Below are 27,193 nucleotides of genomic sequence, written 5' to 3'. Positions count from 1 at the left end.
GAAATCAAATCTTTAAAATATTATTTATACAAAGCATAAACTCAAGTACAGTGTGTCTGTATTGTTTTGCGTGTTAATGCTTTGGCAACAAAAGTGATCTGATGCCAGCTCTGGCGATTATTGTTGCTTTAAATGTATAATGCATGAGGGAGATGGAGAGTGTGAAGGAGGGAGACGAGGAGATAAACAAATGAAGTATTTATCTGTAAACATAAGGATGGGGCATGTTTGTCAAATGGAAGGTTTCAAAGTGTTTATGCCTGATGTGTGTGGGACACCACAGCTCGACCCTGTCTAATGGCGTGTTCCCCCTCTGTGTGTGTGTGTGTGTGTGTGTGTGTGTGTGTGTGTGTGTGTGTGTATACTGTGTTATGAAAATTCAGTTAGTTCCTTTGTCGGTTACTTCCTTCATGCCAGTGTGTGTCTGCCATTGTTGCTGTATTTCAGAACAGGTCTGTTTGTCACAGATGGATTTCAGAACCGTCATCATCACCATCATCATCAGCATGATTCCTTGACCTCCATTTTTCTCTCGTTTGAAGGAGCTATTTTCCTCTCAGTGGAAGGAGAAGCAACAATAACACTTTTACCCTCTTCTTGTCAGTTGAGATAGCTTCAAAAATGTTAACAAAAACACTTCAAGTCTCATGTTGTCGTTTCATTTTTTTCATTCACTTTTGGATAAGAGTAGGAGGTGGTAACTGAAGGGGGGCTGGAAATTGCTTTTCAGTCACCGAGCGTTTCTGATGGCAATTCATTACTCGAGGCTGAAAAAAAGCCTCCATTCTTCCCACTGTTCTTGACAAAATGTTTTGGCCTTTGATTCTGCTTTGTAGTTTCACAGATGCCTGTTTGTGTTATTGTTGTCAGTTTTTTGAGAGACTGAGCTTATGTTCGTTGTGTGTTGTGTACCTCGGGTTTCTATTGAACCGTGATATGATACTAGAACCATCATATTGTCAACTGCTTCTACCACCGCTGCCACAAACACACCTGTAGGCACACTCTATGACATTCCTCTCACAAACAAGTGATTCGTGACAAGTCTTCCACTCTTTTGAAATGATCCTCTGTCTACAATGTTCCCTAGTAGATGCTAGAGGTGGGACCAACTTTGAGCCCTGCTCTTAAATAAAAGTAGGGCTTTCAGCATTAACACGTTAATTGCGATGTGATTAAGGTCAGTACTAAACACGTTATTTATTTTTTAATCACTTTAATTGCCTGCTTACATTCCTGTCTTTAAGAGGCTGTACTGGGATGAATATTTAGCTAGAATTTAGCTCACTTTTTTTGTGAGTCCCATGCAGTCTTTTTTTTTCTGTCATTTGATTGAAGACAATTTGGTAAGAATTGCTCTACCTTTTCAATGTGGACTTTATGTCTGGTTTCTAATGCATAACAATGAAATTTTTGGATTTGTAACCTTTGTGATGACAGTTGTTTTGGGGAAGAGTATCATGTTTTGTTTGAATGTAAAAATATGAGTGTAATGAACTATGAAGATAGTATCCTGCCAAAGTATTAAGTCAACTGCCCATCTGTGTTTAAATTAATTCTGTTACTACAATCAGATAAACCAAAAGTTATCTGTAAATTAGGTGCTTTTTTGAAGAACGCCCTGCCCTTGTTTAAGTAATATTTGTTGTTACAACAATATTTGTTGTATTTTCATCATGCCATGCGCTATGGGTTTATATTTTTTTGTTGTTATATGTTTTGTGCTCCATGCCATGTTATTATGGTCATGAGCTATATAAATGAATGAATGAAAATATGATTAAAAATGCAATTGTCACAATTTAAAAAGTTGTTTTACAGCCCTAAATAAGAGTAATGCCAATGCTTTTTAAAAACAGCATTAATATGGCTTAAATTGACTTATTCTTTAATCTAACAAGAGCTAAGCATTTGTAAGCTAACTGTGTTAATAATAGCCTCAACTTACTGTTCTTTGTTCAACTTCAAAAAGCAAAGAAATTTGAAGTATTTCCATCTTCGTTTGTAATTTCTGACCTGTAGTTTTTGTAAGTGAACAAAATTATCTTTGGTATCATTTTTTCCAACTGGTGCTGAGTAAAAAAATGTTAGTTCTTCATGGTTCTCTCCTGCAACTTGATTGGATGTTGTTTTGTTGGTTCAAACAAGTGGAACATCTGGGCCATTAAGTGTTGACTGAGATTAAACACTATCCATATTAGTTAATTAAGGAAATAAAAAGATTAGTCACACTTTTTAAATAACATACTTTTTAATCTTTGGACTTGGGGGAAAGTATCACATATTTTCAAGTCAAAAGGCTCAAGACTGAATGAAGTCACGAGTCTTTGGTGTTAAAGCCAAAGTCGAGTTGCAAGTCTTGTGTCTATTTTGTCGAGTCTAAAGTCATCAAATTTTATGTCTGACTCGTGATTTGAGTCCACACCTCTGGTAGTTGCTAGTATTATTAATACCTCTATTATTGCAACTTTGTATCTGTTCTGGACACACATTTAGTATGTATTTTCTGATTGATCCTTAAAAATATACTTAAATATTTTGCCATATCAGCCAAAACATCCTCTTCAAAAGTTACTCTGAACTTGAGTCTAATGTATTGAATGTTGTGTTGTTTAGTAAAAAAGTCTATCAACTTCCAAAGGCAACAGGATGAGGTCATTGGTCGAAATGGTGGATTGCCTTCGCTGAGCCAAGGAGATACACATAGAGTATATTGAGTTGGCCAGTCTCCCTCCTATCATTCAGATTGCAAACACGATGATGAAGCACATCACATTTAAGCATATGACTACTATGTCAATAATTAATAATGATGAGAGGAAACTGATGTGATGCACTTTACTGGAAGTGGGATGATGTATTTTTTGGCATGTTAAGTATGTTAACCTTGCTGTATCCTTTTATTAATTTGACTTTCAGGACATTGATGAGCTTGTACTTATTTTGCACTTTCTTTTCTTTTACTCCCAGTCATCGCTCACATCCTTTATCTCACTATCTTTCTGTTTCTCCTCCTCTTCCTAGCGGAGTGCGGGGGCACCATCAAAGATGAGCTTTCCGGTCGTATCCTGTCTCCGGGCTACCCGGCTCCATATGAGCACAACTTGCACTGCATGTGGACCATCGATGCCGCCCCTGGGAGCACTATTAGGTCTGAACAACACTCTTTTGTTTCCTTGTTTGTGCTTTCTAGTTTTCTGATTACATTGTTCTTTTCCAGGCTTTCTTTCAATCTACCACCTTTCAATATACTTCCAATTTAGCCCCCCTCTTTTTGCAGTGGTATTCATCACTTTCACAGACTGCTGTGTAATCAATCTTCAGTGAGCTGCTATTGGCCAATAGTTGAGTTACTACTGGGTGAGGGGAAATGCCACCTCAGAGCTTCAAGAAAGTCAATTGTTTGGCTTTTATATGCGTTTTATAAGCTTTACTTTCTTGAATTTAAATGTAAGCAAGTAGCGTCCTGCAAAGTGCATGCTTTGGCTAGAGATTTTCGTTGATAACCTTTTTAAACTTGAAGTTCTTTTCTAGAACCAGATTTATTTCCTGTCACGTAGATTGTATTGAACTAAGATATTTTATCTATAATTTGTATTTGTACATCCATCTTTTATGGCCTGCTACTGTTAAGCAGCTCATCAGGGTCTGGGTTGTAGTGGCAGCAGGTCCAAGGAACCCAGATGTCCATTTTTCCACCCTTTGTCCCGCAGCTTATCCCAAAGGATCCCCAAGTGTTTGTCAAATGTGAGCAACCTGAGGGTTTTGATTCCCAGGGGGTTGTGCTGTGGATGGTACACCCTAAAGAGAGACGCCTGGGATCATTATTGAGTTGCACAGCCATCGCTATCACTGGTGCAGAGACATTATGTTTTCGAGTTGTCCATCCCTCATGAACATGATATCTCAAGGATGCCTTGGGGAATTTGGGAATTTTGTGGTCAAAGGTCAAGGTATTTTTGACCTTGCATACATCTCATTCTCGTCAACATCATATCTTAGAAACACCTTAGGGAAATTTCTGCTTTGGACATTTTTTGGGTGGTGGTGGTGGGAGTTTGTGAGGGCGAGGCCATCCATGTTTTCACAGACATGATCGCAAAGGAGGCATTCAATAGCAAGACAGTAATTCTTGTTTCAACCAGCTATAAAAAATAGGAAATTTTCTTCACTGTGCCAGTTTAATTGATGACTCGAATAATGCATCTCTGGGAATAATAAGCTTCATGCATCAGCTTCCATCACCTACAATGTTGCTTCCATCCAGCTCAATTTGCCTTTTTCCAGCGACTCTGCATGCGCTCATGCGTGCCTATTTTGTATTCACACATTAAATAAATGATAATGGTACATTCATTCATGTATGCAAATGTTTGTTTGTGGCTGTGCTCACTCCTGTGGCTTTCAGAGGAGACAACAGAGACATTACAGCACCCTTATTTTGCCAGTGTTACTGATGCAAACAGCCAATTATTTCATTAGATAATATAATTGTACTTAATGAAACAACTTGCTGTTTTTTGTTGTTTTTTTTTTTTTTACCTCACCTCATGTCACCCAGATCCACGCCAGCAATCCATGTCCTAGCCATTACACTTGCCCTTCCAAAAGGACATCCTCACTCCCTTGTGTAATCATCCAATTTGTTATACATATAAATTCAAGGTTTGCTGAACTTCTTAAACCGAAGTGCAGCATCACGAGCACATATTATACATTTTTTTACAGGAAAGTGTCCTTGTGAATATTGAAGCCTTCACCCTTGTGGTGTTAGTGTTATTCTCTATCCATTAAGCTACTTAGGACTGCAGACATGTGTCAGTCATATATCAGCATGCTTATGTTTTGACAGCATTGAAATGGAATGCCATTAAGCCACAAACATGCCAACATTGTGTGTTGGACGTATTCAGGATATTAACAGTGTTTATGCACTGTCATGCAGCACCGGTGTAAACTAATGTAATAAGCTTGTAAGCCTAGGTACTTGGAGGAAAAGTGCCGTTCAAGGAGAATACTGTTAAATCCATAAGTACATGTGTGTATGAAGGAACATGTGGAAGAGGCAGAGAACACAATAAATGGCTCTCAATCTCTCTCTTCTCATAAATTGGATTAACTTTTCCTAGATGGTCATATGCTCATCATAGTGGAGCATTTATGAATTTCAGCACTTTTTATAAATTCGATAAACGTAGTGAACCAATTTTAGGGGACATGAAGTAATTCACAATTAAGTGCAAACATACATGAACATGCTTATCACTGGCACCCCTCCACTGACTTCTTGCACATTTTAGTATTGATTTTAAGATTTTATTGTCTGTTTTTAAGGTTTTTAAATGGTCTGGCACCACCTTATTTCGCAGAATTTTTGTCTCTTTATACCCAAGTTAGAGCACAGAGGTCCACTGATGCTCCTGGATGTTCCCAGAAGTAGGCATAAAAATAGTGGTGACCAAGCCTTTGCAGTGGCTGCCTCTAAGCACTGGAACAGCTTACCTATCCACATAAAAACTGCTCAAACCATAGAAACTTTTATGTCAATGCTGAAAACCCACCACTTCTCACTGGCATATGATTGATCTGAGCATGGGACCTGGATCATCTTCATCCTGCTTTGTGGTGCCTCTGTTTTCTGTGATGTTTCTTGTGTTCCATTGTTCTGCCTCCTTAATTTTTGCCTGTTCAGTGCTTTGGTCATCTGCAGTTGTTTCTATAAGTGATTTACAAATAAAGTTTGACTTGACTTGATTTGATGCAAATAATCATATTAAATATATGATTATGTTTACAGACATTAGCAGAAGTTTGGAATTTGCTTTGGCTTTCAACACAGCCAGTGTTTGCTTGTTCCTGACACGTTTTAGCTTTAGTTTGGTCACGGTTTAATTTCAAATCCAATGTGCTGGAGGAAATCCAAAACAATGAAAAACACATCCTAATACCTTCAGACTGAGCTATATGCTTTTCATGTTCACTGCGCCATGTAATTCTGCATAATACTGTACAGCTCTATGTAGCTGTCTGCATGGATCTATTTGTGTGTTCATGCTGTCCCATAGCTTGCACATCTGACATGCCACGGTCTCTCATGATTACTAGTTTAGGTTCATTAGTGCCTTCACTACCTCTGGGTCCCTGGCATTCCTCTGCAAGGTATGCTCCATATCCAAGCCTTTGATCCTACCCACGCAATTCATTATTGAGAAGAATTTGCAATGCATTAGCCCAGGGATTCCTTGTATATCAAATGTTGTAGCTGAAGGTAGCACTCTAATCAAACCGCACTGAGTTTATGCGAGACCAGGAGTTGTTGCCTGAATGACAGCAGACATCTTAAAAACCTGCGGACTGGTTTGCCAAGAGTTATTGATGGAAAGAGAATATAGGTGGGAGGCAGAGAGCGGAATACAGACATAAAGAGATAGTAACAATATAAAAAGAATAGAGATGATAAGGGAGGCAATGAGCCATTTCACCGATGGAACATGGTTGGTGGTTACAGCTCCAGAGATCAAAGGAGGAATCTAGGCCACATGGTACACTGAGCAATGAAGCCATCTTAAAATTGTTTTTTAGCATTTAGTAATAAGCATGCCCTCTAATTTGAGAGATCCACTGCTGTAAAACATGCTGCACTGTGTGGGTTCAGATACTGTATGGTGCTTTTGTGACAGTTGTTCACAAGGCATCAGATGGCCTTACACAGCATGTGAAGAGCAGGGATTGTAATTAGGCCCACAGTCTTTTACTCTGCCCATAGTACAGTACACTTGGGGAAAACTATGCAATACATATTTGAAGTTGCCGCCCACCTAAACTCTTGTTTCCAGGATAATTAGAATGCTCACTTGAGCTTTAGTTAATACATTTTGTCTTTATCAACTGCCATCACTGCACATGTGCTAACTTTCACCAGAAATAAGAGGGAAGCCAGAGATACAAGATCCATCACCGGATCAGTCAATGTGTTGAATTCTTCTTTACCACTGATTATTATCACAGTGCCTTCTATTGATAAAGACATTCATAGAGATTAGAAAAGACTCCCCGTACTATCTCAGTGATTTTGGACATTGCATTCATCTTTACAGCCATTAACAACAGTCCCATGAATGTCTTCAAATCCAAAGTATATCACAGAGGAAGCTGTCGTAGTGTCTTAGTAGTTGCTCCACTATCCATTTATGGGGCAGCACTGGGATTTATCTTGATAAGGATCAGTGCTGTCTGTGCTGTTCATCTTAAGGTGAGACTTGTTCAAATCTGGTAAATAAATCGTAAAATTAACACACTTTATTCAAATTCTTCTTTAGTGTGAACTTTCCCTTTAAGGGGCCACTTTTCCAATGCAGTGCATTCCCTATTTGTCACGCACCATCACGGAAATAGTGCCTCCAGCCTCAAATGAATATGCGCATATATTTCACTGGGTTTGCACAGCCCAAAATAAAGTTTCATATATTATGTATTTTGAGTTTCTTCATGTGTGTATGTGTGTGCTCTATATCTTCCTGAGAACTAGTTTAGTTTAAATTTTGGACCATTCAAAGTAGGAATTCTCTTTACATATTGAAGATGAACTGGCTTGTGCATCCCTTTTTAGAGCCTCCAGAGCTAACTTATTTTGTTTAAATGTTTAATTCTGAATTTAACGTTGATTTCACAATGTAATGGCGATAGAATAGTAGAAAAAACTGTGTTAAATCAGTATGGTATTAGCCTAGCTTTGAATTTGAATATATTATCACACAAGTTGTAATGTAGGTATAGTGGTAATAATTGTGCAGGAGAGGTAAGAAACCTGAAGGGGCTTATAGTAAATACCTCCCCTTTAGAATTTACAATCTGTTCAAATAATAAATATTAATGATAATTCTCTTCTTAAAATGACAGCATAACAGACAACCAGGTAGTTATGATAACCATCAATGGAACAGACACATACACACATTAATACAGCTAATACATTAACCACAGCACAGGTGTTTTTTCATGTTAGACTTAAATGAGAATAATGAAGGACAAGTTTTAATAAAATGAGGACTGGTATTCCAGAGTAATGCTCCTCTGTATTTCAAAGCATATTGTCTGAGAGTTGTGCGATATAGGGGAGTTTGCCTGCCTCTGGGTACGATCCCCCTGGGAAAATGAAAGATTGATTTACAGCACAAAAGGAAGTGCATCAACCATTGCACACCAAAAGCAGCACAAGAATTTTTCTCAGGTCCAGTGCTAGCTATCTGCGACTAAGGAGTCATTTTGCAGTGAACGAGGGATTTTGCAGTTGTCTTTTTCTGTCCACAGTAGTAGTAGAAATGTTGCAACCATGTTGATCAGAAAACCTGACCCTGCCATTTAAACCCATATTTTGTCTGTTTGGCGTTAGTTCTTGAATCATTTAAATGTAGGTGAAACTGAGAGTGTGCCGACAGCCAGCTACTGTTTGTAATACACTGACTATACTTAAGTATATCATACAGCCCCACTTCAAAAAAATTTCCAGGCTATCACTTTAAGGAGGTATTTCAAGAGTAATGAGCTGGGTTTTGGTTATTATAAATTAGATTCAGGTTGGAGAAACATTTGAGATTGGTGATGTGGTTAAGGATTTGCTTGAGTGATAAGAAATGAAAATAGGAAATTGATGGCAGACATACAAGGATGTGTGTGTGTTCTCTAACCTTTACTTTTATCTCACTGATTCATTTCCCAGTTCCACACCTTTTCCTGCCTGAAAATAATTGCAACTGTTCTTTAATCTGTATAATAACACTGCTTACATGTTATTACATCATGCGCCTTGCAGGACATGAACTGGACACGCTTGGTTCAGGTGTCAGAAGAGCCTTCAATATTGGGCGCACTGTCTGGTGCGCTTGGTGTCGTTTTGAGCCCATGGTATGAATGTGTCTCCTTGATGCATGATCCCACAGGGACAGTCCCACAGAGGCCACATCCACACATATTGATGAGGTTAGCGCTCAGTGTGACATTGCCTTCATACACGCAATCTCTACTAGTTGTGAAAAAGCTGATAGTTGGAAGCGTATGTTTGCTCTACATCTCTCTTCTTCCTCATCCCCTCAGCCCCCCCTCCACCCACCCCCACATACTTACTTATTTATCATCTTCACGCACACATACACGTACTCTGAAGACTCCCCACAGGACTCGTGATTGCAGCTAGGCTATTTTGTATTCATGTGAGAGTCTCAGCACTCTGTATTTCTCTCTCTATTTCTCTCATATGAATACAAAATTATTTAGGCAGATTCAAAAGAGACCTGAGAAATCTTTTCCATCCCTCTCTTCCCCATTCTCATCTCCTTGCGGCGATTCCTCTGACACTTGATTGAGCTATTTTATCTCATTAAGAAGGGGACAAGTGTAAAGGAGAGCCCTTAGCCGTAAACTTCAAAACATGGCTTTCTATGATTCCACAAAACGTTAACTGCACACAAATTTCCCTATTCCTTGGCGATACATACAATAATTCCACTTCTCTCGACCTGTAGTTTTATTCATCCCTCATGTAAACCACCTACCCACTCACCCCCACCCCCCCACCCCACCTCGCCCCTCAAGCATTTGTGTTAAGTGGGGAAGTTGTCTTTAAATGGACTTTCCCCACTGGAAGGCAACACTTCTCCTCTCAGTTCCTCTGCAGTGAACAACTTTGGATGACTAGCTGTGAAACATTTTGTTCGCATTTATGAAGTGTGAACCTGTATACACACTTTGCTCTCTTCACACACACGTTTCATAGGTAGCTGTGACCGCAGGGTCTGTATCACAGAGCGCGCTTACAAAGCAAGATAAATGGCCAGAAAGAAAATTCAAATAAAGGCTACCACAATGATTGGTATATTAAAGGAGAGCTATTTTGCTTTTCCTTAGTTTCTGTCATACATATAATGTGATAGTTTTAGGTGTTCATATTAAACATGGACAAAATGTCACATAATGAGGTAAAAGTATGCACAAGCAATCCCAGTGAGCCAAAACCTCAGCTTTCTGAATACTGTGTTTCTACTTTCAAGACAAGCTGATGTCAGCCCATGACAATGTCTTCACCTGCTCCAGGCATGCTTCTGTAAGAGTTTACATTATGTAGCCTACACTGCTGTGTAGGCATGTAGCCACATGCTAATATCAAAAAAACTTGTAATCTTGTTTACCAATTTTGTTAATTTGTCCCCAAACCCTGTTCTGTGTGGAACATGTCTTGTTGTGAAGAATTTGGTTCAGAAGCTTTTTCTGGTGATTTTTCACAGTAGAAAGTGCTGCTATACTCTGTAACAGTCATTTTCTGCCTGTGATTAAGGTGCAGAGACTCCATGAATGTGACAGACCCAGAAACCCTGACCAGAACAAACAGGGCTTGTTTGATAGGGGGACTTAAAGAGACAGAAACTAGAATAGTGTTTTAAACAGAGCATGAATACAGTTGTTCCAGCCACAGGTTGGATAAAATAATGGACATAGCTATTGTCATGTCACAGATTGGTTTGTCGACTCCTGTTTTTAAGCCTCCAGTTTTTCTGGAGGCTTAAAAATATTTTTTTTTATCTGTTGCCATCATTTTTGTGGTTAGAAATGACCATTTTTGGACAAGAGGGTGGGTCTTCATATACTGTGGTGACCCCTCGCAGGAAACTTGTCACTCAAAGTGGCCTCCTCCTTAACTTTGCATAACCTTTAGCCCTAATACAATGTAAACAGGTAGGTAATGTAAAAATTCAGCCTTGTACAGTTGTTTTGAATGTTGAGATTGGTTTAGGGACCAGCACTTGTTTTGTACCAGGCTGTAAACATGTTAATTTCTGCTGTTATGTTGGGCATTTTACCACTGGGGTCTATGGGGATTGATGTCACTTTTTGAGCCAGCCTCAATCAAGGAACTGCAGTTTTGGCACCTCCACATTGTCGGCCCTGGTTCCAGCACAGACATTGTGAGGAAAAACACAATTTTCAACATTGCAGCGCATAAGCATGTTCTAGTAGAAACCCCAAATACAAGTATGAACCTGAAAATGACAGCATGCCCTCCATAGTGTAGATAGCATGTCCTACATGTTTTCAACTAAGACCTCAAAGTAAAAGAAAGAAAAATAGATTTTTACATGCCAGTATCTACGTCTTTTCTTGTTACCTTCCTGCATCACTGTTATCCTCTCACCATCTTCTCTTTTTCACAATCTCCTTATCCGACCCAGCCTTCACTCCCAGAAAGTGACAAGGAGAGATAGGCTATTTAGATCTTGTATAAAAGGAGCCAATTATCCTAACATGCAGCCCACGTCCATCCTATCCATCCGGCTGCTCAGCACAAATCCCAACATCCTTCAGAGCTTCCTCTGCTCTCCATCAACCTCTTATCCTACTGCCATCATCCTCTTCTTCCAGCAACCCAGCAATGATTAACGGTGGTCTTGTTTTTGTTCCCTCCCTCACCTTCTGCTTTCGCTCAATGTACCTCTTCCTCCCCACCCAGCTTTCCATCTTCTCTTTAACACATAAATCTGGAAGTGGAACGTGATGCTATTGGGTGTCGGACAGTCCTGAAGGTTGTATTAGAACAAGAGATCCGTCAAGGATCCAACACGTGACTGCTGCTTAATTTCAACATTGCTCATGCTAATCCTCAGATCCATCTTTTACTCACTCACATCCTCAATTCCTTAATCTATACACATACATTTGCACAAAGACTGTGCATACACACATTAATGCAGAAGGCACACACCTATACATGTGTTAGAAAACATACTCTTTTTGTTTTACCTATGCTGGCAAATCCTGTGAAACATCTCACCATCTCCTGTCGAGGTTATGGGGAGGTTGAGCATAGGTAAAATGATCATAGTGCCTGAGGGTTTCATAACAGCATTTGCATAACAAGCATCCGTCTGCCTGAGGCACTTACATGACAGGGATGGAAGCCCTTGAACGTGAGCTTTGGTCGCTGGAAGTGGAGGGGCTAGCTGGGATGAAAATGGGAGATTAGTGGTTCACTACCATAACTAATACTGGGATGGAATTATGTTTCTAATATAATGTTATAGTACACCAGGACTGGTATTAGAGTTATGTGAGGAATTGTTGGGAATAAGCCTTGCCGAATATCAAAACCCTTTTATACATTTTTCCTCAGTGTTTAACTTTACTATTGTAAAGTTTATTTGTCTCTGTGTATATATCAAGTGAACCTTCCTGCAAAGGGCCAACATGTTTCTGCAGTAATCCTGTTCTGAAATCGTAAATGAGCGAGCTAGCTCCCACATGATTCAGGTGGTGCACAGTTCAGAGCAATCAAGGCTAGCTAACCTGTGGAGAACAGAGGGTGGGCACTATTTTTCTGTACGATAACTTTGCAAGCTGGCCGTCTGTCCCCAAAGTCAACAGAAAATAAAATATAAAAACTTTTAAAATTTCAACACCTCTTAATGGATAGCACTTTAAAATCTAGTAAAGCTCACTAAGTCAATGGAGCACTGGACCAAAAGTAATTTTGCTGAATTTTGCATTGGTTTTTTTTTTTTCCTTGAAATTAACCAATTAGTTACTGGTTAATGGGTGTTGGGTTATCGAAAGCAAAATTATCCGAAACTGACATCCCTTTTTCCCTGACAACCAATATTTTTGGATTTAAACCACTGAGTTGATGATACCCATCTATCCCATTTTTTTAACTGCTGCCTCCATAAACAAAAGAAATGGGTGTCCTCTCTAAGTCTTAACAGGCTGAACACTTCAGGGTTTGATAATCTGTGCCACAAAGGAAACACAGCTGTGTTCTCCTCTAGGAGCAGCTTATATCTATTAGTAATGTGTTGCTGTTTTTTAATTTGCAATGTGATTATTTTCATTGAGCTTTAAGTGTTTATTGTATTTCACAGGGTATTATCTATGCTTCAGCAAATCGTCGCAAGAGAACTGTAAGCAGAGCAAAGGGTGCAAAGAATAGGATTAGTATCATGCTAGTTCTGCGATGATTAAAGTTGGACACATGCGATGTGGTGCTTTGCAGAGATAAGGAGGTTTGTGTGTGTAATGTTCTCTATGTATGCATGTCTCTCTCACTGCATCTGTTTACCAGGCGTGGGTGCTTATGTATGGGTGTGTAATGCAGCTTACCCTTCAAATATACCTATATCAGTGTACATTTGCGTGGATGTGTACTTGTGGCCCTGCCTGCATCTGTTTGTTTTATGTGCACTTCCTTCACAGGCTTTGCGACAGGACTTGTCAAGTAGGTTATGTACAGTATGCACACACACAGCACATTGTTAAGTAGCCTCTGGCTGCTGCTTGCACATCAGACAGTATGGGAATCAGAGTCTGACACCAATTATGCAGAAACGGTGGGAACTTGTTGCTAAACCCGACATATCAGCGGGTTGCTGTTTCTCCTCTGCATCATCTGTAGCTCAAGGCTCTGTGTGCGAGTGTATGTGTGTAAAGGGATGAGAATGCTAAAAGCACAAAAAGTACCATGATTTTGTCTGGATGACTCGGATAGAGATTGCCATTCAACACGTTGAATTTAAAATAACACCTTGAGAAAATAACTACTGGACAGATGTATAATAAGCTAGGTGAAAGCATTAGACAAAAGCAATAGGCAAAACAGACCTTTCCAGACAGGTCTCTGAAAAAAAGAAGAAAAAAAAAACACAAGTATGGGTCTGAGTGATATGGCCTATAACAGCAAAAAATATATAAATGCACCACTGCAATATCTTTAGGCTTTACTGCAGTGCAAATCTTGATATTTTTAAATCCCCGTTTAACTATCTTTCACTACTAAAACAATAAACTGCTAAATACAGTTCTGTTTCAATAAAGTAAAATAATGTACTGCTATTATGAAGTTAAGTAAAGTACTAATATAAAAAGGTTAAAGTAATATTAGAATAAATTTAAACAAAGTATTGTTATAATAAAGTTAAATAAAATACTGTTTTGAAAAATGAAGTACTGTTATAAAAAAGTATATGTTATAGTAATATTATATAATATATAAGTACTGTAGTATGTAAGTAATATATTATATAAGTACTGTTATAGTAAAGGAAAAAAAGTATAGTTATTAAAAAAAAACAAAGCACTGTTGTAATAAAGTTAAGTATTGTTTTAGTAAATTGAAGTACTGTTGCAATAAACTACAAAAAGTACTGTTATAACAAAGTTAAATCAATTACTGTTTAATGATGTTAGATATAGTATTGTTATAATGAAATGAATCAAAGCTGAACCACTGGTGCTTTTATTCTGAAGCACTCAACCTGTCTCAGGCAGGATGTAAATTTCTGTGAACAGTTAGATGTTAGCAGTTAGCGGAAAGTTAAACTGTTAAAGCGACACCATTAATCAAGCGATTTATTCACTGTAAGCAGGAAACAAACACAGCTCTCCAGTTCCAAGTCTCCATATATTAAAAACATTTTAAAGTTACACTGATGCTCAATGGTCACAAAATACAACTAAATGGTTGCTGTCTGAAGTCTTGCAGTGACAAAGCACTCGCCTTGCCTCCAACGCTAACGCTCAGGAAAGGGTGGTCTGGATAGTAGTGCATGTGACACATCATGTTTGTGCCAGTGGCTTAAAAAAATGTGACATTTCATTCATAATGCTTGTTTTTGTCATTTTATACATCCCATGTTGAACAAGCCACCCCTACTTAAGTGCTGCATGGGTGTTTTATAACAATAAGTGTTGTTTGCTTGATATTAACACTGAAATACAGAAGGGAGAGTCACGAATTAGGTTTTAGGAAAAATGGTTTTAATTGAATTGTCATAATGCAATCTTTTTCACAATAGATTTTCAGGCTTTGAATCATTTCAATGCAATGTAAAGTCATAGAACACAAATGTTATAAATTTCCATCAGGCAGGGATGCCTTTGTTGTATCAGTTTGTGTTGGACTTTGTTGCTGTCAGTGTTTTAACTGCAGTGCCAGGATGTGAGTGGTGTTCCCCACTGAGCTCATATTCACACAGTGCATTGAAGTATCTCTGTGACATGCATGCAAGATGTTACAAATCATCCAAGTAGAGCATTTGAGGCAACATTAGAAACAATGTTTTCTTTCCCTGTCATGAATTTTGAGAGGAAAAATAACAGTGTTGTTTTGATAAACACTTTGCGTGTGTATCGGGTGAGTCAAGATCAGTCCAACACATTTGTTTTCCTTTATTTTGAGTTCACAGTCAGTGCTTTCTGCTGTTTTCTCTTATTTCGAAAACATGCAAGACAGCAATGTGTTTTAGAGAAAACAATCAAAGGAGCGAACTTAATGAGTTGACGTAAACATTTCTATAATTTCATATAAGTATATGAGACTTTGCAGCAGGATAAAGCTGCTGAGAGCACTGTTTGTCTTTAAACAAGTCCTTTACATTAAGTGGCCCATGTCAACAATACCACTGGTCTTTCATTTGTTCTAAACTACCATTTTCTATCCCTTTAGTCCTGCTGAGCCTGTCTAAAACACATACTTACTCATGCTCGCACTCAAGACTCAAAGCAATATATCATTATAAATCCACCGCACTGAGGCTGCCACACTTACACACACGTACACAACTACAGTGCATTTCCCATCTAGTGGACCACCAGCTGGCTGACAGCTGTCTGTGCCAAAGTGAAGGGTAGATATTTTGACAGCCTCATCTTTCTGATGTCTAGACTGAAACTATTAAATGCCGTAGCAGACGTATCTGCTTGACTGACACTGTGGAACATCCACTGAGTGCTCTGGATCTGGCGTCTGTGATTTGCTCACTAAAATGCTATTTGTTTCCTTCTTTTATACTTGCCCTTAGTTGTGTTGTTGTCTTTCCACTGTTATTATTGTCTCCTTTAATCACATAATTGTTTTGTGTGTATTGATTCTTTAATAAATACTGAGACTTTTGATTTAATCCATTATTTCCTGATCCTCAGCTCTGACTCATCCTTTTTTGCATTTTACAAATCATGAATTCTTTTGCTAAAAGCCTAGAAAAAGCCTCTTTTTTTACCTTTCTGCTTTTTTTCATGAAATTTAATTTCAGTCTCTATATAATACAAACAAAATACTGAACCTTGATTTTAACCTTTTAGAAAGATGGAGGATGCGGAGGATTTTTACAATCCCCCAGTCTGTGGCAGAACAATTGGAGCTGAGAGTTTTTCTTTTAACCAAAGCTGTTAATGGAAAAGCTGCAAGATATGGACCTCTGCTACAATTAACTTTCATTAAAAGGACCGAAAGTGTGTTTGAACAAACTGAAATGCAAATAGCAGGTGGCAATAGTCAAAGCCTACTTTAATTTTTCTGTGAAAACATAAACAGCTTTTTTGTCGGGCTGAGGTTGCTTTCTGTATCGCTGAATTGTAAAAGGGTTGTGGAGGTTTAAAGCCTGAATGTATTGGAGAAAATATCATCTATCAGCTTTCATGGCCTCTAAAGCATCTTTTCTTTGTCCGTTACAGTCTGCACTTCCTGGTTTACCACACAGAAGAGGTCCATGACGTGCTTCGGATCTGGGATGGGCCCCAGGATGGAGGGGTCCTGCTGAGGGAGCTGAGTGGCTCAGTTCTGCCCCCAGACATCCACAGCACCTTCAACACAGTCAGCCTGCAGTTCACCACAGACTTCTTCACCAGCAAGCAGGGCTTTGCCCTGCAGTTCTCTGGTAAGGAGGGAGGTGTAAGAAATGTTCGATGAACCTGGGTTAAACGGCTGGTTGGTAACTGGCTGTAGAGAGAGAAAAAAATCACCACTCACAGGTTTTTTTTATGTGTTGTGTTTATTATGTTTTTCATCGTCTAACTGAGGATCCTTTTCATGTCATTTTAATGATTGAACCTCCTCTTACATCTTCAGTCTCCACTGCAACCTCCTGCAATGACCCGGGCATGCCTACTAATGGGACCCGTGGTGGCGACAGCAGGGAGCCTGGGGACCATGTGGTGTTCCAGTGTGATCCTGGCTACATCCTGCAGGGGGCCAACAGGATCACCTGCACCGAGATCAATGGCCGCTTCTTCTGGCAGCCAGACCCTCCTACATGCACAGGTATTACCACAGCATGAAAGCATAGGTTAACGCTAATGATGCTAAACACGTTATGATCAGAACTAGCTTGGTGTTTTCACTTATCTGTTGCTCCTGCTGAATAATAAGAACATAAACTATATGCAGTGTTTTAAATGTAAAATGCAGTGTTTTCCTAAAATCCCTGTGTGCCTAAACATAACTTGATTATGAAAATTTAAATGATGTAATCAGTAAAGATAGAAAAGAAAAGTGTAAAAATAAAAGTTCTAAATTATACTTCAGACCACCACCTTTCTAATGCAGTCTATTGTATCACCTCTCTTGCTGGTCTGACTTTAGTGAAACAGGTAGACAATACAGATTCCTAACATGATTACTTAACAGACTCCTTAAGTGAATCTTAAGTGGCAAACCCGATTGCCGTGTTCCCCAGACGTTTCCTGGAGTCACTGCAGCAGACAGAGAGATCTGATTATCCTGTCTCTCAGTAACAACAGAGACCTCTCAGTCAGACCTCTTACTCTTCCACAGTCCGTTCTTATATATGATCACGCTTGGTGCTCTGCAGAACAACGTGAATTAACATTTGCAATTAAGACATTGTAATTAGCTGCCTTGTTTAATTACTACTTAGCTTAATTAGTTTGACATTAATTTGGTTAGGGGGTTGGGCGGGACAGTTCTTTGACAGTTACAGGTGAGAATGTGGTAAGCAGTGTCCATGGGCATTAACTATGTCTCAGTTAAGTGTCTGTCACCACAATGTCCTGTGGGAAACCACATACAACAGATGACCATAAATTATATTTAGAACAATGTGTACTAGAAAGTTGGTGTTTATTTAAAACTCTGGCAGGTGTATGTAGCATGGCAGCCTATTTCATCTTGTATAATCTTTAAGCGCTGCTTTATTTTTGTTGATCTTGTTTTAAGTTGAATTAAGTCATATGGATCAAAAGGCTCAGGACAGAGTCATTCTAATACAAATGCTGTTTAAATATTCTGCTTAAAGTAATCAAGTAGTCCGCTCACAGTGTTCATTTTGGCTTCTTTCATACATAACGACATATGGAAAAACTACAGTCTCTTACTTTAGTCTCATAATGCTTGCTTTGTGGGAACCCATCAGCTTCCAGTTAGCTACCTGAAGCTAGTGTTGTGGTACACTGAAATCATGAGGGAAACAAGAAAGTCAGTTTTTCTCAATAAAAAAAATCATAACAAGTCTCGTCAAAGCATAAAACTGCTCTTCATGGCTGCTAGTGATTGATACAGAAAAAAACGCCTTGTCACCTAATGCTGCCATAATGAAACAGCTGTATTGTATTTAAAAAAGTCACTAAAATTCAGCAAATAGCGAAGCTGTCAGTTTTATACATTTATATTGATGTGATGAATTCTCAAATGTCAATTAGCCTCAATTAGAGCTGTTTAAGGTATCACATGTTTGACCTATTCCAGATTGACACTGAGCTGTATTTTGCATTTTTGGGTGGTAATTTATTGTTTTACTGTTGTTACTGATTATGTTGATTGTCCTGCCTTCTTGACCAGGACACCTTGAAAGATGCAATCTTGTATCCCAATGGGACACTCCTGGCTAAATATAGTGTGATCAATTTGACCTGGATAGATGTGATCACCATAAGCAGTTTCCATAATTAGCAATTCTTTCAGTTGGTTGACAATCAGCTCATTTCAAGACTTTGCTGAACAAGAGCTGAAAATCAGTATTTTGGTGGTGTTTGCAGTTGCATTTACTCACCTTTTTTTCCCTTTCCATAGCTCCATGTGGTGGGAACCTGACAGGTCCTAGTGGACTGATTCTGTCTCCAGATTATCCTGAACCTTACCCCCATGGAAGAGAGTGTGACTGGACAGTTACTGTCACACAGGACTACGTCATTGCGCTTAGCTTCAACCAGTAAGCTTTGTTCACATACTAACAGCAACATGTGTGATGGACTTTGAATTAAATATATTTGTGTATCTATTTCTAATCTGTTATATTCAACAGTACAAAATACAAACACTATGAGTGTCCATGTATGTTTATAATGATTTATCATAGTACCTTATACAATAACATTATGAATTATCTTATGTTAAAATGATGCCAATGCAAGTGCTCGTACTTTATTGTAGCACATGTGAGCTGCAGCCGTTTATGTAAATTGTATGTGCTCTTCTGTAACCAGGTTCAGTTTGGAGCCCAGTTATGACTTCTTACACATCTACGATGGGCCGGACTCCCTCAGCCCCTTGCTGGGAAGTTTCTATGGCACAGACGTTCCAGATCGCATTGAAAGCAGCTCCAATACGCTCTTCTTGGCTTTCCGCAGCGATGCATCCCTCAGCAGCAATGGATTTGTGCTTCAGTACACAGGTGGGCACCTTTTTAAATTAGACTTGGGGAAAAAAATACAGCATTTGGCTAATTGGACAAAACTATCAAGCTTGTGGAAACTTAGATTTTATGTGACTGTAAGAGTTTTTCATCATCAGTTTTTCATCTCCAGCGTCTTAAGATTCTGAGCAAAACAGTGAATTTTAAATAGCATGTGAAGTTTTATCCCCTAAACAATTCATGTTTTAAAATTCTTCCTCTGGCAGAGTGAGAATGGATTTACCCTCTGCTGCTTATCGACCTTGCAGATTGTTTCTTTTTAACTTTCTCTTGTGTCCCGTCCAAAGCAAGTGAGATTAGTGGTGTGAAAATTGCTTCAGAGAAAGAATGGGGTTGTGCTGCAGCGTCCTGATCACCACGCTCCCATTTGTGCCGTGGCCTGCTTGGGCGTCATTATTGATCTGTACCTCCTCTAGTAGCGGGGTAACACAAAGAATTATAAAAATGAAAAGCCGACAGCATGTGTGCTTAAGCTCTTTTTGATCAGTGCTTTGCAGCTGCACAAAAGGCTCCTCATAAATTAGAGCAAACAACATTTTGTTGTCTCATGTCTCAGCTTAGCTGACCACAGCATGCTGTTTGAAGGACCCAAATTTATTTGCTCACACAAGGCACTCTGTACTGCACACATGGTGCAGAATGATCCCATACTTGACAGGCAGCCAGTTGGTTTAAGGATACACATCTGTGTTTTTTGCATTTGTGTTTCAGTCTCATTGGGTATTGCCTCAGTGCCTGCATGTTAAAGCATTTTACTAACAAATATACAGACGCCGAACAAGCTCTAAATTAGACTGGGCGTCTTCGTTTAGGATTTTGCTTGAGAGAACAATGTTAAATCTTCCTAAATCTCCAACCTCGATTAGAGATGTTAAAGGTATCAGACATTAAACCAATTCCAGATCGACCCTGAGCTCTCTGTATTTTTGGCTTGTGGGATTTGATCTATTTAAGCAATTTAGCTGATTTCAGAATGCCATGTTTGTGCACCGCATCTCTGTGATTCATTTGCAAATTGTACATAAACGAAGTAAAGCACAGTGTTTTGTTAAGACAGTGTTACAGAGCCTACCCCTTAACTCACTCCCAGCAATATTTTCTGCAGTGTGTGATAGAGTGTGTGATATTGTATGGCCAATCTGGTAGAGCAGATGGACCCAGTGTGTGGCTCCGAAAAACTCCCTCTCCCCACTTCTAATTCTCCACACTAATGAACCATAACCAAATAATACATAAATTACCTCCTCAGTTTCAGACAAACATCATGGCACAGAAGCACGTTTGGCTGCAGGTTTGGATCTGGTTGGTGAGGACGCAGCAAGTTGAAGAGTTGGCCCAGCTAGTATTTGGTCAGCCTGCCACTGAAAAATTGCATTACAAAGTCTGCCGGAGGTGCTGTCAGCCTCTTTACCAAGCAGTCGTTATGTCTTTCTGTTTCCGTGTCTCTGGCCATGTCTGATTAGGCTCTCTGGGGAAATATGTGGGCAAAAACTTGCCATGCCTGAGTCACATTTGAATAACACACATAGACAGAGACACACACAAAGAAGCACCGGCATACTCACGTCTGTCTAATCCAATACCTTCACTAACTCCTCGACTCATTTTCACTTCTTATCACATCACTTGAATCCTTTGAGTATTTTCCAAAACAGATGATGCCACTCACCCATTTTCTCTTGCACCCGCAATTTTCCTGGGGCAATGCTTGTTAAATCGGCCATCTTCACTGCAGCAACCGACCTTCCCACCACTAGTTTGTTGTCCAGGGCCAGTCCACACCTAATGCCCGCTACATCCATCACGCCTCCGCTGTCTCTTGCCAGGTGTGTCAGTTTAATGTAGGAGGCGGCGAGGGAAAGTTCAGGTCTACATCAGCCCACGAAAGGGCTCAACCTGTCTAGAACAGGTGCCCGAGGAGATCAGACGGACTGAGCACATGCCCGGTCCCAGCACTCTGTTCAGCCATGAAGGGCAGCCTCCTGTCTGGTCAGCAGGTCCCCAGCGTTTCGCATAGAAACTAGGCATTTACCCAGGGTGCTACATGTATATTTTATCATCAAAAAATCATTAGAACTTTAGTGAGACACAGACTTGGTTCTAATTACTGTGCATACAGAAGATTGATTTTGCATGAAATGTGCTTGTTTTATAACACAAAGGGAAATGGCTTGATAGTGCACAACAGGAGAATGCTGTTGATAGTGCAATTTGAACCCCATCTCTAAATGGCAGATGGTGGAACAAAAAAAAAAACAAGAACGACGTAGAAATCCAACATGTTGGTCCTCTTAGAGGAAGACAGAAAATGAACACAAAGCAGTCCCAGGGAGGTTAACGTTATCAATTCAGAGACATGTAATGAAATTGCTTGTGTAAATACCAGTGGCATGAGAAAGAAGTGAAAAAGTAGCTTCGTGTTTGGCATCCCAATCACAGTTTACAAATATAAACATTTTTAAAGTGTTTCCTATTTAAAGATTGCTTTCTATTGGTTGACACTGAGTTAAACCAAGGCTCTTACACATTTTTGTGAGGCAGTGAAATGTAAGCTAGAAGTTTTCCTGATAAATGAAAGTATTTGACTCACCTTTCCTCTTGTACGTGCGTGTTAAGTCATCAAATATTGAAGTTTGCTGTGAGACTTGAGTAAGCTGTGTTTAAGATTGAACTAAATTGCTTTGGGCATTTTTCCTATGTTTATTTTAGCTGTAAGGGCGTGAAGTGCACCAAATTGACAGGCCTCCTCTCACATGCACATTTTCCTCCTAAGAACAATGTGATGGTTGATTGAGCGAGACATCTTTCTTACGACCTCAGGAGTGGTGATTGATATGTGGTTAGATACAGTGTGTGAGTGTGTCGAGGCTGAGTATGTGTGTGTGTTCACGGGAGAAAGCTTGCGTATGTGCATTGTCTTCTCTAGCTGACTGCACAGCCAAGTGTTGTGTGAGAGGCGGTTGTGTGCAGTCAGCAGACCTTGGGCCAGAGCAGTGCCACTCTCAATCAGCTGCCTGTCTGTCTCCACAGCCATACATACCTCCAGCAGCCACAGATGAAAGGGCACCGTCAAGCTCTAGAGAGAAAAGTGGCAGTCAGTGAGATATATTTACTGAAAGAGGGAAGCGCGGGGTAGAAGGAAAAGGGGAACAAGAAAAGTAAGCGGCAAAGGAAGGAGGGAAAAAACCTGAGAATATCAGGAACCTTAGGCAGAAAACAATTTCTATTCCAGTGTCACCGCTGCAGCTTGATGCAAAAATCCTTTTATTGAATACCAACTCACATTCCCTTCTGTCACTGATTTTCCGCCGTGTTACCTTTCTCCACAGAGAACCCCAGGGAGTCTTGCTTCGAGCCGGGCTTGGTGCGCAATGGGACTCGGGTGGGCGCCGACCTCAAGCTGGGCTCTACTGTCACCTACCACTGCGACAGTGGCTACACACTAGAGGGAGACCCAACCCTCACTTGCATCATGGGGGGAGACGGCAAGCCAAGCTGGAACAAACCCAAACCCATCTGCATTGGTAAACACTGACATCTGGAGACGGTTGTTAGGAACACCAAACCACATCAGTGCTTATAGATTCATCACATGTAAACATGCATGTATGATTATGTGGTTTTTGCACAGAGCCCATGTCCTACAGGTATATGTGCAGAACTGTGTGGGTTTTGCTAATGTTAATAGATGCGACAGTGTAGCGTTAATTTAATCTGCAGTTCATAGAGAGCTCCTTATTTTGCATATCTGCTCCTCACACACATAAGAGAACCTGAGTCATCCTGGCTGCTCTCTGACATTCCCATGACACGACTGACGTGCACTGTGAATATTCCTCCTGACAAGTGGAAAAAAAATCCCCAGCACCCCCAGCTCCGGCTCTCACGTCTTCAAGCCGCAGTTGCATGCCAGGTGGAATGCACATTAGCATGTTTTCACACAAGCATATTCACATATGTGGGATCTGAACTTGCACAACGATGCAAGCACGCTGCAAGCATTTTTAGGGGCTTTAAGCAGGAGAGGAGATTCGGGCCTCATCTCAGCCAGGCTAACCCAGAGGGACACTTGGAAAACATTGTAATTTCACTCTGGCAAACACCAGGGACATCTTCCGACCAAAACCCAATCAGACAAGAAAAGTAATTTAGGAGTAATGGAACAGGGGGGATGGAAAAGCAGGAGGTAGAGGAGAAATGGAATCCTACACTATTGGCTTTAGACCTTCCTCCTCCGTCTGCCCTGTCTCTTCATGTCTCATCTCCGTGTCTCTCTCTAGCTCTGTGTGGTGGACAGTACTCTGGTTTGGAGGGAGTGGTCTTGTCTCCCGGTTACCCTGGCAACTACAGCAGTGCACGGACCTGTCTGTACTCTGTGGTGGTGCCCAAGGATTACGGTAAGCCAAGGAAGAGCACTGTATTACCGTTTTTGTTTATTTTTTCCAAGCTAAGTATGCATCTCAGTGTGTGTCTGCAAGTGTGTACAGGTGGCTAATTATGTGGATTTAACCCTTTGAAACCTGGGTTTCAAAGGGTCAAATTCTTTGAAACATCTTCAAAATCATGGAAATAAGGCAATGAGCAACTTAACAAGAAATAACTGAAGAAGTAGCGAAAGAAATTGTAAAAAGTTTCAAGAAAATACCAGAAGTTAGCAAGAAAAAAAAGAAAAAAAGTGAAAAGTAACGGAACAGAAACAGAATTTCAACTGAAGAAGTGCTAAGATTAAACAAAATAATAAATATATATAGTAATAGTATTTTTTTTCTGGAATATAATGTTAAATATTTTATTGTAATAATTGTAAATATAGTAGGTCATTTTGTTGTCGGTTACAATAATATTTTTTTGCAATTTTTGGAACATTTCATACCAAGTGGGTGACATTTTTTCCCATGTTTCTGAAAAAGGGTCTTTTCAAGGGTTTACTTGTTAAAGTCGCTTAATGCTGTAGAAGAAAACCAATGTCCATACGGAATTTTTTTAGGATTTATTAAGTTATGCTATAATGTATAAAATGCCTTTGAACCATGCTCAAGTGGCTCACTAAATTCTGTGTACATTTTCAGTGTTGAACCAGTGAAAGAAGGTGGAAAACAGACAAACTTTTTCTCCACACTTCAATATACTTAGTGACAGATGTGTAGGAGACAACAAGTTTGTAGAAAACTTGTAAAAGCTCCCACATACACATCGTCTCCTCAACTTGCAATTAAAGTGCTTCAGTCAGAGTTTTACTGAATGTTTTTTTCGTACTTTTCTACACAGAAAAATCACACAGTGATTGATAGTTCCCATATCAATTTTGCCTCATTGTCGCACACATATTTTCACATTACTTTGGCAGAGCAATTTAATCACTATCTTACATGCCAGACTTACAATATGTCTGTCTCAGATACACACACACCAAAAAATAATTGGTGTCTGGAAGATCCAGAGTTCCTGGAGTTTCACTACTTTTTGGCATTTCCATCTTAAAGGTCACAGCTTGCTTCCAATATGTAATCTGATACTGTAGGAGCAGCAAATTATTCAGAAAGCAAAACAATGTAGAAGTGTGACACAACTCATGCAAATACAGACGCAAACATGTTTCACTTACTTGCCCACAGCGTCTCCTTGCTCAACTTCCTGTCTGTCTTTCTCTCTTTTTATCTCCTGCTTCCTTTTCTCGTCTCTCTGATGATTTATCAGAGTCGTGCCTCTCTAAGGGAAAGCTCAAGTCCTGTCGTCGTTAAATTACACCAAACTGCAGCGGCCCGGGGTACTTCACCCCAGTCTTTTGAATGTCGAGGTCATGACGCCCATTCTGAGGTCTGGCGCTTCTCCAGAGTGACTGGGTGCCCATTCTTCTTGGACCCTGTCGGCAACATATTTCACTCTCTGGAGTCAAAGCGAGGGAAGAAATTGAAATAATTAAAGTCCACATTAGCTTTTTCCTGGAAAATGACAGCAAGGCCCAAGGCAACACACTTTGTCGTGCAGAGCCACAATTGCTCTCGCCTCCATTCTTGCCACTACTCATTAAGCTGATGCACCAGTCCTAATGATAGGCTATTTTCCTCAATGCAGAGGACATGGTTGGTGTTACAGCTACCCCTGGCTCAAAAACTAGGCTCATAGATGGAGGTGAAGAGGATGTTCAAATGAAGGAAACAACTGAAGCTGAGTAGTAGAAGGCAGACCCTAAGTCATGTTGAAGAGTAACTCAGAAGATAAGGTCCTGCCATCACCTAATGGGGAGCACTTGTGCACTGTCCCCTCTGCCCTCTCCCTCACTCCCTCATCTGCTCCTCAACCTACAAAATACAAGCAAACTAGACACAGATGAGATGTGAAAGGGCTGAATATGTTCAGGCAATAGAGAGAGAAAGGGTTGAAAGGATGAAAGAACCATCATGGAGCTTTAGCTGCACATTGTACAACAGATTGGCTGTCATTGCCAAAGCCTTTCATCTACTGACAAGCCATCAAGCCCAGACAGGATTGCTGATCTAGTCGTGTAATATCATTTTTTCGGTTGTGTTGTCATAACTGGCAGTATTATCCACCTCGCTTTAAAGAAGGCATTTTGAGTAAAATTGCTGTTGATGATATTCTTTTGAATGAGGATACTACCGAGTTCTTTTTTCTTTTTCTCTGTGTTATTTCAAATGGATTTTTGAGTTTTCACTGTGACTGATGCAGTCACTCATTTAAGCTAATTTCAGTTTCCTCTGATGTCAATTTTCTCTCCATATCTGTCTTTTTTAGTGGTCTTCAGTCAATTCGCCTTCTTCCAGACAGCTCTGAATGACATTGTGGAGGTTTATGATGGAGCAACGCAGCATTCCCGGGTTCTCAGTTCCCTTTCTGGAGCACACACAGGTACTCAAAGAAAAACACACATTCAGATGTATACATACACATAGTGAGGTCGCTGCTATGGAGGATCTGCAGCAATTTACACTGAACTGCAGGTAGGGAGCACATGACACCTACACACTTGCGATTTGATTATATGACCTCCTGGCTATTTTATTTTTTTACATGACAAGGGAACTAAAAAAAAAAAAAGTTGTCTTAGCTTTATCCCTTTCATAAGGATCCAGTTAAACCCAGAGACAAATTGCTGACACAGGCAGAGCTGCGGTGGCTGCAGGTGGGCTCCAATGAGCTGTAAAACAATTCAACAGCGAGTACAACAACCTAAAGTCACAGGGATAACGTATCAGCAGGCAGGCTCAGGAAGACTTGCATGCATATACTCCTAAATTGGTATTTTACAAATACATGTCAACCCTTATGATATATGCGAGTGCAGTTATGTGGGCAAACCAGTGTGCTCACACAAACACTTGTGTGTCAGGTTTAAGCCGGGGAAATGAGATTAGATAAAATCTAATTGTCACACTAGCTTCAAAACCCAACCCAAAACTAACTTTTGATGTTTTTTTTTTTTTAAGGGTAATCCTAATAGAAATGTTGTCCTTAATCCTAAACCTAAATCTAAACTAGTCCCTAGTTGAAGTTTGGGTGTCCCAAATAGCCCTCATTTTGAAACCTTCTTTTTTTAATAGATTTTCAAAAGATTTACACTTCACGTACAGAGATGGAAGAATTCAATGGAGCAGTTATGTGTGAAAACGAAAAAAAGCAAAAAGGATAACTACTGTAAGGATAAAAGTGAGGAGGTGAAGGAGGACAAACGATTTCTGTTGTAGCTATGTTGTAAAATTGTGGAT

At 39.8% G+C, this 27,193-nt stretch overlaps 1 protein-coding gene across 1 annotated transcript in view; it reads left to right on the top strand.

Moving 5' to 3' along the window:
• Nucleotides 1-27,193, top strand: part of csmd2 (CUB and Sushi multiple domains 2) — a 530,601-nt gene that overhangs the window by 419,163 nt on the left and 84,245 nt on the right. Inside the window, exons 30-37 of the mRNA XM_042506230.2 lie at nucleotides 3,025-3,151; nucleotides 16,492-16,694; nucleotides 16,886-17,077; nucleotides 18,845-18,983; nucleotides 19,258-19,445; nucleotides 22,796-22,990; nucleotides 23,747-23,863; nucleotides 26,223-26,336. Of these exons, the coding sequence (XP_042362164.1) occupies nucleotides 3,025-3,151; nucleotides 16,492-16,694; nucleotides 16,886-17,077; nucleotides 18,845-18,983; nucleotides 19,258-19,445; nucleotides 22,796-22,990; nucleotides 23,747-23,863; nucleotides 26,223-26,336 (1,275 nt within the window). The remainder of the gene's footprint in view (nucleotides 1-3,024; nucleotides 3,152-16,491; nucleotides 16,695-16,885; nucleotides 17,078-18,844; nucleotides 18,984-19,257; nucleotides 19,446-22,795; nucleotides 22,991-23,746; nucleotides 23,864-26,222; nucleotides 26,337-27,193) is intronic.

This window comes from Plectropomus leopardus, chromosome 17, assembly GCF_026936395.1.
Source record: "Plectropomus leopardus strain MGB_pleo_1.0 chromosome 17, ASM2693639v1, whole genome shotgun sequence".
In the NCBI taxonomy this organism is placed as follows: Eukaryota; Metazoa; Chordata; class Actinopteri; order Perciformes; family Serranidae; genus Plectropomus; species Plectropomus leopardus.
This window is presented reverse-complemented; position numbering and strand designations above follow the sequence as displayed.